Below are 10,590 nucleotides of genomic sequence, written 5' to 3' on the forward strand. Positions count from 1 at the left end.
GCCCAACACCCTGGGCACAGGGATCTTTGGAAGACCCGACTTTGCCTCCCTTCACCCTTCTCTGATCCTCACGTACCAGAGGCTCACTCCGGAACAAGGCCTGGGGAAAAGCTGGCGACAGCTCCAGCACAGTCATGGTTGGTACTGCCTTCCAGACGTGACTGTGGACAGGGCACAGCTGTCTGCTCTGATGGCCAAGGATTCCAGGTTGCTGACTATGCACCTTGTCCTTGGGACACTCAGTCAAAGCCTCCGTGGTGACACAGAGGGTACTGATTTTATGTGAGAACACTGGCAAAGTCTTCAGCTCTCAGAGAGATGCCCAGATATTTACATAGGAATTTCTCCTGCTCACACTTACTGGCCTTATGGTTTAAAAAAAAAAAAAAAAATCATTCCATCTCCCTGGTGGAAACACCTGGACAAGACTTGATAGTCTCTGAGTACCACTTCTTCCAGTGCCAACACTCTGAGGGCTGTGAGCAATCTTTTTCTGAGTGTGCAGAGCTTTCCTAGGGTAAATGTGCCTGGAGTGATGCAGCAAAATGGGTACAGATTTTAGTCAGGCTTAGGTTAGACTCTTGCATCTAGTACTCACCACATGGGTGGCCTTAGCTTCTTTATTTACAAAAACTGGAGGTTAAAAAGGTCTATCACAAATGACAAATGCAGGAAAAAAATGCCCGGGAGCTCAGCATGAGGAGCTGGCATTTGGAAAGCACTCAAGTATAAAGTCCCTCCTCATTCCCCTTCATTTCTTTTTAGGAGAACACATTTCACAAACACTTTCACACTGAAAGCCTCACAAATTGTCATGATCAAATTTTCCCTTTTCAAGAATTTAAGGGTGAAATCAAGTATTGTATCAAATGTAGAAAGAAATGCCTAGAAAGATCTAAACTGTTTATAGGCTGTTAATAAACAAGTGGGCTTATGTATTTATTTTGGTTTAATTTTTGATAGGATGGATAGGGAGAGGCATGAAAGTAAGTATGTTCTATGATATCACCTTCTGAGGATAATCTTTTCTACTAGACTCAAGATGGAAAAAGACAGTGAATATTTTCTTTCTATAAATCTGATTCTATTCATTAATCCCCTTAAGTTGCTCTTGTAGAGCTTTTGGCCCTCCTGCTCAGACGGTCCCTTAGACAAGATTGCTACTAATAAGCGAGAGTTCAGAGAAACTAAGGAAGTAGGAAGAATAGAAAGCACCCTGTCCTCTTAACACTTCTGGTCGGATGATCTGCCCTTCAGGCTGTATGGATATTTTAAGTCAGTGGTTGCCAATCCTGGATTCCAGGGGCCACAATGAATTAATTAATTAATTTTGGTTAAAATACTTTCTTAACAAAACATAATAGCTAGTGAGAGTCAAGGTGTGGTGAAATATGTACTGTTATGCAAGGCAGATTGTAATTAGACCAAATCTTTTGAAAGGCAATTTGGCAATTAAGTATCAATCCTTTAAGTGTTTGTACTCTTTGACCTGAGAATTCTCTTTTTGGGAACCTATCTTATTGGCGGAGAGCAGTATCTAATTAGGAAAACAGATATGTACACAAAGAAGCTTATCACTGTGTTGTTTTATAATAGAAAAAAAATTGGGAACAACCTAATAACATGAGAACGATTATATGCAGTGGGGTGCATCCAATGCATGGGTGGAGCCGTATACAAGGAGTCTGTCGATCTGAGCCTAAAAGCATTCAGAAAATCTCATTAAAATTATATTTAAAAAAAAAAAGAAGCAAAATATGAAATCTTCACAATTCAAAAAGTCTGGGAGGAAATATACCAAATTTTGATCATGATAACTTTAGGTGATATGATTTTGAGTGACTTCCTTATTTGTTATTTTTAGGACCACCATAAAGACTGTAGAATATAAATTTTCTAATTAGCAAATCATCATCACCATTATCGTGTTTTATGAGAAAGTAAACAGAGATGCCAGATAAAATCTTTTTGGTTTGGGAGATGGCCGAGAATGGGATCACTGAGATCAAAGACACAATAAATCCTATCAATTCCAAAAAAATATGGAGTTGGTTGGTAAGGAGTCGGCTCCGTTTCATCCTCTCCTCCATAAGCTTGCTGATTCCTCCCCAGGAATTCTGCTAGACCTGGAGCACAGGAGAGGAGGTGGTTTTCCCAGCACACTTAAATCCTGGTGCTGGTGCATTCATCCTCATTTCTTAGTGGCATGCTGATTGTTTTAAAAGTGAATGAAATGTTAAGACTATCTAGCATTTGCTAGGCACTTTCTAAGCACAGGCACTGTTTTGGTACTTTTTATCCCCATATTTCACCTTCCTCAGGCTGGCAAGAGTTCTCAGTAAAAGGAACCATTGTTTCTTTTTTCACCCTGTTCTCCTTTCTCCTGCCCACACAGAAAGTGCCTTTGGGGGATATAATAATTGATTTGGATGAAAGAAAAAATGGGCAGACTGGGTCACGCTTTGTTATGAACAAAACTTCCTTCACTGCCTGAAGAGGTAGCTGGAGAAGCACCTTCGGGTGGCCAGCATGGGAAGGTTCTAGAAAGAGGGCACCAGAAAGCCTTGCAGGCCTCCTCCCTGTGATGTGGCTTATTTGCTTTATGGGCTTCAGGCACATTTGCTGACATCAGCAGCCCGTCAAAGTTTAAAATAATAATAGTGAAAAGGAAAACAGCCCCTTTCTGCCAGGCAGTCCTGTTCTGCCAACTTCTGTGTTCTCTTTTGAGTTAATAAACGTCCAAGAACCACCTCCCCTGCCACCCTGGGGGCGGGGAAAAAAGCACAATAATTTTAAAACCACCAGGTCAGGCTATTGCCAGCATAAACCATTCAGACAAGTAGCATTTGTCACACTCTAATGAGGATTTTACCTCTGCCTCCAAAAGAAAGCTATTATTAGGCTTTGTGTTTATGGGATCAGATGATTGTCTGGGGACAGTGGGTTTCTTTTGGTCCCTTCCTCATTTTAACCATGCTCAAGACCAAATCCATAGGTGTTTTCTGCATCAGACGAAATGAAAAAGCCATAATTATGCTAGCTAATGTCTTTGGAAAACATCAATTAAGAAAATTCCCATTTTGCTTGAAAATCTGAAAATATCTACACATGTTGTAATAGCATGGTGGTGGTGGAGGGTGGGGGGAAGACTGTCTCTTAAAAAGGAGACAGCTCAAATGGTTTGAGGAGGTCAGGTGAGCAGGTCACTCTTGGCAACAAGTAAAGAATCTCTCCAAGGAAAGAAAGTCCTCTACAAAGTAAGACCTCTTAAGTTATCTTCCCATGTAGTATTGAAACTGGAGCCAGCCCCTACACAGTGAGGCTGATACCAGGCTGGCACCGCACACACACCCCATTGTTAATACCTCCTCAGAAGAGATTAGATCCCGCATTCCTCAGAAGTTCTGAGCTCCGGAGGGAACACCACCAGCAGGCTCCTTCCACCCCGGCAACAACTAGCTACAACTGATAAGTTTTCTTTGAAATAACTGGAACAATTACACTGAGTCCCCACAGGGCTCTGTCACTAGCTATTAAGAGAGAAACATTGCGCTTGCATGCTGTGGTGTCTGCAAAGGTGTGAGACCGACAAGAGCAATTCAAGTCAAGTCTTTAGCTCCATTTTATATGCTTTTATCTATGGCTACGTGCCGTTGTGAACCAAATTCTTCCCCTAAGATGTACTATTAGATTGTTTTATGTTATGTTTCCTTTTCAGGTCTTATCTAGTAAACTTGATATTTACACTATCTCAATTTGGGTTTGGACAAGTAACTAATTAATCTCTGACCAAAGATAGACTTGGGTTTGTTTGGTAAAATCTGTTGAGGTCATGGCTGGTTTTAATCATGTAGCTTAGTTAAAAAGTTGAACACTAACAAAGATCTTTGCTTTCAAGGCTTACCTTTCAATCAGAGTGCTCATTAAACAGCAAATGTAGTTGTACTTGAATTCTGCAACTTCCCTTTTTTTCTGGAATAACAGTGTCTGAAGGATTAAGTGGCAATAAGAATAAAAGGACAACACACATCACCTTTGCAGGAGCAAATCGTAAAAGACCTAGATTAAATTTTAACCAGAGGTTATGTCCACCCTGATTCTATATCTCAAAGGGTTAGGTTTGGCTTTGAGAATAATAAAAGGTGAGTTTGAAAAAAAGGACCCTATTTTAACATATACTGTATTTGCTAGGACGAGACAGAGTTAGTCTTTGAAAGAAAATAAAAGGCAAGGAGTTCAGCAGATGGGTAATTCCCAAATATGCAGAAATGTAAACAGCCAGGATTTGGGTGCCTATGGGTTTTTATCAAAGATGTAAGGCTGAGGCCAACACCAGTGCGTCCTCTTTGGCTAGTTTTAACACGTTCACAGTCACAATTAACATTCAAGGAATTTCCTTTTCACCCAAGTGTTTCTTTAAAAAGTATTTTATACCACAAACTAAAGTTCTAGCTGCCATCAGTCCTTCCCATACAAAAAAATTGATGAAATCGCCATAATACTTTTTTTTTTTCTTTTTTTGAAAATGGGCTCGGACCACGTCAATTTCCTGGGGCGTTTGTTATCCAATATAAGGGGGTTTTCACCTCCTCCCTCCTTCCTTCCCCTGAGAGAGCCTGTAATGCAGACCCAGCTTCCCCGTCCAGCAACACCCTCCACTTTCACTCCGCGGCCTGAGCAGCGCCGCTGCAGGCCCGGCGTCCTCCACCCTCGCCCTGCCCAGTCAGAGGGCTGCTGGCGGGCAAAAGCTCGGGGCCCACTCCCCTCCGGGTTTCGAGTCCCTGAGCCGGCCACGCCGGAGTTCTTCAAGGAAGGGAGAGGCGGCGGTCTCCCCCTCCCACCCTGCTCCTCCTACACAAGGGATTCGCACACGGGCACCGAATCCGAGTCCTGGCTGTGCATGGAGCTCAGCCCGGTGTCCGAGTCCTCGTCGTTACCAGGGCAGTTCTTGGCCAGTCCGCGGGCCTGGTCCACCCACACCTCGGCGCAGGCCTGCGGCCCGGGGTCCCGCGAGGGTCCCCTGGACACCGGAGTCCCATCGGGCGCTACCGTCAGCTCCAACGTGTGCAAAGTCTGGAGAAGGCCCTGGAGCTCGCGCTCCTTGCTGTCCCACTGCTGCTGGCTGTAATCCAAGTCCGACTTGACTGCCTCCAGGTCCGTGTTGAGCCGCAGCCCGATGTAGAGGCTGGTGCTGAGCTGCGTCCGGACTCGCTCGCGCTCCAGCAGCAGCTCACCGTCGAGGCCGCCCTCGGCGTCCGGGGGCTCCTCCCGGGCTGCGAGCTCCTCCTGGCGCCTCCTCATCCACCTCTGGTTCAGCTCCTCCTGGATTTCGGCCGAGAGGCGCTCGAGCAACTCCTCCTGCTGGGCCCGCTGCTCCTGCAACTGCAGTAGGTCGTCGCAGCGCCGGGCCAGCTCCTCCAGCGCAACCGCCTTCGCCTCGCCGTCCAGGGGCGGCGTCGTTGTCTTCTCTGCCGCCGGCTCGGGCTCGGGCTCCGGCTCCTCTCCTGGGCCGGTACCTTCGAGTTCGATCCCGGCACCCACCAAGTAGGTGTCCTGCACGTAGTTCACTCCGTGTCGCCGCATGCGGTCCAGATGCACCTTGGCTTCGTAGCGGTCGATCTCGCGGTCCAGCTCCCGAAGCCGCTGCACCTGCTGACGGATGGTGTGGTCCTGGGACAGCACCAAGTGCACCAGCGTCTCCATACGCTCCGCCGAGGCGCTCTCGGTGGCCCGCGGCGACGACGACGACGAACAGGATGAGGCTGCGGACGACGAAGTGGACGAACAGGGCGACGACGGCTGCTGCTGGCGCCGCCGGTTGAGCTTGGCCAGCTTGCGGAAGGCCTTGCGCACCACCCGTCGCTGCTTCTCCTGGGTCATGGCTAGGCTGGGCCGCGCTGGGACCCCTCGCGCGGAGCAGGGGCGCTCGCGACTGAGCACGACGCGCGCCTCGGCACTGCGGGGACCCGCGTTGGGCAGCGACGCCTCGCTGCGCACCAGCACGAAGCGTACATTCTCTTGCTCTTCGCCCCAGGCGGCCCAGAGGCGCAAGATGCGCGTCTTGTTGGGCAAGATGCGCTCAAAGCCCCGCCATTTCTCCACAATGCAATAGCACTGCGGGGGCCCGCACAGCATGCCCTGGGGCAGCGCCTCATCGTCGTCGTCCTCGTCGTCCTCGTCCAGGGGTTCCGGCAGCTCTCCCGGGCCTGGCGGGTCGCCAGCCGCCCCCCGCCGCCGGCTCCGCCGCTGCCGCCGTCGCCGCCGGCAGCCATCCTCCAAGAGCACCCGCACTACGTCCGAACAAGTGGTGCGGCGGGAGAGGCCGGACACCAGTTTCTCCTCCTGGCAGATCCACACTGATATCTTCTTCTCCGAAGGATCCATAGCGCAACCGGGACGCAGGTGGCGCCGGGGTGGGGGGGGCCGAGTCCCACTGGGGAGGCCGGGGCAGCAGGTAGCCCAGCAGCTCTGGAAGAAGGATTGGAGCTCGGGACCCTAGCTCTCTTCACTACCGGTCCTTCTCCCCGCTGCGCACGGAAGGCAAGCTGAGGCGGTGCTCCGCCAGGACGGTGCGCTCCAAGAGCCGCGCGCCCGGGATCGGGCTCCCGCGGCTCGGCTCTGCCCAAGGTTCCCCGGGCCTCTGGGTTTTGCTCCTCCCCACGTGGCTCCTCCCCCTCCCGCTCCCAGCGCCCGGAGCTGCTGCCCGAACGCTGGAGGCGCGGAACCCAGGCCCGCCCCTCTCCCGCGCTGCGGGCTTGGGGACTCTGCAGCACGTCGGTGTGAGAAGGGGACTCCGGGACCCCTCCTCCGCAGGGCCTGGAACCTGTGCCTAGGCGCGGATTAGCTCTGCGTCTCTCTGGGCCCACTGGCTCCTCTTCTTGGGTCTAGAGCTAGCTGGACTGACTTTCGCATTTTTCTCGGCGCCCCAGGGGCGTTTCCTGGACTTTCAGAGCAGCGCCGTCTGACAAGTGCCCCGAACGCAGAGAAACCGAGACGCTGGGCATCTCTAACGAAGATTAACCTGACCTCTAGCTGGGATCTGTAACTGCAGCCTACAACGCGGAAGGCCTTCAGTCTTCTTAGTCTGGAGGCAGTGTTTGCATATGGAAGAACTGGCGGGGCAGTGTGCTCCAGGAGCAAGTGTAGATTACATTAGTAAAGTCTAGACTTGCGGGGTACTTCCTGGCACCGTCGTGTCTTTGACTCCTCACGTAGCCTCGGCGTCGCATAGCCTTCTTGGTAGGGGGACCCCTGATTCTAGAGGGAGTTCCTGGCCCAAGCTCTTTTGCAAATCACAGCTCTTTTTCCAGATCCCACCTTCATAAAGAGAAACCTAGTCTTTACCGCGACAGTTTCTGGCATTACCCAGTACCCGGATGTAGTCAAGTGGAGATAAGAGCCAACTTGCACAGCTCAAGAAATCCAAGACCAAAATGCAAATAAGATTTTTTTCATCCTCAAATGCTGATGAGGATGGTTCATTGTGTGCAAGTCTTGCTCCCAGCTTGTCCTTGGAGCACAGGCTTGATAAGATCACTCCGTTGCTTCAAGACCTTGAATGGCTCCTCACTGCCTCTTGAATAAAATATTTATTCATTCATTCATGCACTCGATAAATATTTGAGTACCCGCTGTGCTCCAGTATTCAACACAGGTGCTAAACGTGTCCAACACAGGACCTTCTGTGCTCTGATAACAGGGAGCGTGAGGTGCCAGAGGAATACTAGAATAGTATCCTAATCAATCTGCAAGAGTTGAGGAAGGATTTCTGGGGAAGTGTCATCTTGTCAAGACTGAACGCACCATTTGAGTCATCCAAAGGAAAAATAAATAGATGGGACAATTCCATGTGTCGGTATTTGGACTGATCCTAAGGGCAATGAGAAGTCATGGAGTGTGGATTCTGAGGTCAGACTGCCTAAGGAAAAATCTCAGCCTGTCACTTACTACCTCTGCAACCTTAGAAAAAGTATTTCATCTCTCTGAGCTTCACCTGTGAAATGGCGATAAGACAAATACCTGCCTTATGCAAACTATTTTATATGGGATGGATAAACAACAAGGTCCTACTGTATAGCACAAGGAACTGTATTTACTATCTTGTCATAAAACATAATGGAAAAGAATGGGTGTGTATATATATATATATAACTGTATATATATATATATAACTGAATCACTTTGCTGTACAGCAGAAATTAACACAACATTGTAAATCAACTATACTTCAATTAAATGTTTAAAAACCTACCTAATAACTCTAAAAGGACTGCTATGAGGATTAGGTGCTTGGACCTGTTAAGTCTACAATAGAAATTTTATTGGAGGATTAGAACTCACATGGTGTATTAGTCTTCTATTGTTGTTAACAAATTACCACAAATTTAGTGGCTTAAAATAACACCCTTTTTATTAGTCCTGCACGTCAGAAGACCAACATGGCATGTCTGGGTCTTCTGGCTCATGGTCTCCCAAGGCTTAAAGGCAAGGTTTTTGCTGGGTTGAGTGCTCATATGGAGGTTCTGGGAAAGAATCCATTTCCAAGCTCACTCAGGTTGTTGGAAGAATTCGGTTCCTTGCAGTCGTAGAAATGAGGTCTTTAGTTCCTTGCTTGCCTGGAGTTACTCTCAACTCCTGGAAGCCTCCCTCAGGTCTTTTCCATATCATACCCCCCTTCATCTACAAGCCATCAACAGCATGTCAAATCCTTTGATTCCTCCTTGGCTTGAAGTCTCTGTGACTTCCCCTTCTGCTACATGCTGGAGAAAACTCTGCTTTTAAAGGGCTCGTTTCATTAGGCAGAGTCACGTGGATAATTTCTCTGTCTTAAAGGCTGATTAGTAGCCATAACTAACTGCAAAATCCCTTTTGCTGTGTAAGATAATCACCAGAGTAACACGAGGGGATGGAGATCATGGGGCCATCTTAGATTTCTGCCCACGAGAGACCCTCCATGGCAGGAGGTGATCATTCTCCGTTTTGAAAAATCTCTCTGTTTGCATTGAGGATGATGGGTGGGGGTCAGGGTGAGACGCCAGGTGGTCCTTTAGAAAACTGTCATATTCATTCAAGGAGGAGATGGTGGCCTGCACTGAGAATAGTGAGAGGACTGGACAAAACTGAGCTGTCAATTTTGAGGGAGGCTGGAGATGCAGGACTTGGTAATGGATTCAAGGGGTATTTTCATCTCCCTAGCATGGTATTGGGGGTCTCTTATAATCTAGTCCAGCCCACTCGCTAGCTCCTCCCTCACACGCTTGGCTATCCCTGCCTCCTTCCCCTGTCCCTCATGATTGCTAGAGCTTTGTTATCAGCTGCAGTCCCTTTGTTATCAGCTGCAATCCCTCCTAGATTTTAAGCTCCGCAAAGGGAGGGATCATATCTTCTTTGCTCACTTTTGAATCCTCTGCATTTAGCACATTCTAGGTTTACTAGATATCTATTGAATTTTAAAAATGGATGAACGAATGAATGAATCCTACATTCTTGAAAGTCAACACCTCATTCATTCAGAGCAGTATCTGCATCCTGATGCATTCATGCTTTTGTACATGCTTTTTCTGCTAATTAGGACCACTCTTAAACAACTGAAAAAGTCCTACTTGTCCTTCAGAAGTTCAGCTCAAACATCATGAGGTATAGGAATTCTTCTTTCCTCCTCCAAGTTGAACAGGCTCCTTGTTTCTCTTTTGCCTCTCTTGGTTCACAGGTTACTTTGCAATGTGATTTTTTTTTTTTTCTCATGTCTGTTTGTCCCTCAAGACTTAAGAGCTCTTTGAAAGGGTGAATTGACTATCTTATCTATATTTTGGTCCTTAGTGCTTGTTGCTTGGTACATGGTAGGCTCTTAATCTTACTTAATACTGTAAGGAACACTAAGATAAATAATATCTACGATATTGTGCTGTCCTCAGTCAGTTCAGTTCAGTTGCTCAGTCGTGTCTGACTCTGCAACCCCATGAATCGCAGCACACTAGGCCTCCCTGCTGCTGCTGCTGCTGCTGCTGCTGCTGCTGCTAAGTCACTTCGGTCGTGTCCAACTCTGTGCGACCCCATAGATGGCAGCCCACCAGGCTCCCCTATCCCTGGGATTCTCCAGGCAAGAACACTGGATTGGCTTGCCATTTCCTTCTCCAATGCATAAATGTGAAAAGTGAAAGTGAAGTTGCTCAGTTGTGTCTGACTCTTAGCGACCCCATGGACTGCAGCCCACCAGACTCCTCCGTCCGTGGGATTTTCCAGGCAAGAGTACTGGAGTGGGTCGCCATTGCCTTCTCCCCAGGCCTCCCTGTCCATCACCAACTCCCAGAGCCTACTCAAACTCATGTCCATTGAGCTGGTGATGCCATCCAGCCATCTCATCCTGTCGTCCCCTTCTCCTGCCTTCAATCTTTCCCAGCATCAGGTCTTTTCCAGTGAGTCAATTCTTCTCATCAGGTGGCCAAAGTATTGGAGCTTCAGCTTCAGCATCAGTCCTTCCAATGAACACTCAGGACTGATTTTCTTTAGGATGAACTGGTTGGATCTCCTTGCAGTATAAGGGACTCAAGAGCGTTCTCCAACACCACAATTCAAAAGCATCAATTCCTT

General features: G+C 48.2%; 1 protein-coding gene across 1 annotated transcript; it reads right to left on the reverse strand.

Annotated features, from left to right (window-relative positions):
- Positions 1-382: 382 nt before the first annotated feature.
- RASSF10 (Ras association domain family member 10) lies at positions 383-8,345 on the reverse strand. The gene has a single exon (XM_040258337.1). It carries the CDS (start codon positions 6,382-6,384, stop codon positions 4,852-4,854), a length of 1,533 nt encoding a protein of 510 aa, XP_040114271.1. The 5' UTR covers positions 6,385-8,345; the 3' UTR covers positions 383-4,851.
- Between the last annotated feature and the right edge of the window lie 2,245 nt (positions 8,346-10,590).

Source organism: Oryx dammah, unplaced genomic scaffold, assembly GCF_014754425.2.
Source record: "Oryx dammah isolate SB20612 unplaced genomic scaffold, SCBI_Odam_1.1 HiC_scaffold_17, whole genome shotgun sequence".
NCBI classification, from domain to species: domain Eukaryota; kingdom Metazoa; phylum Chordata; class Mammalia; order Artiodactyla; family Bovidae; genus Oryx; species Oryx dammah.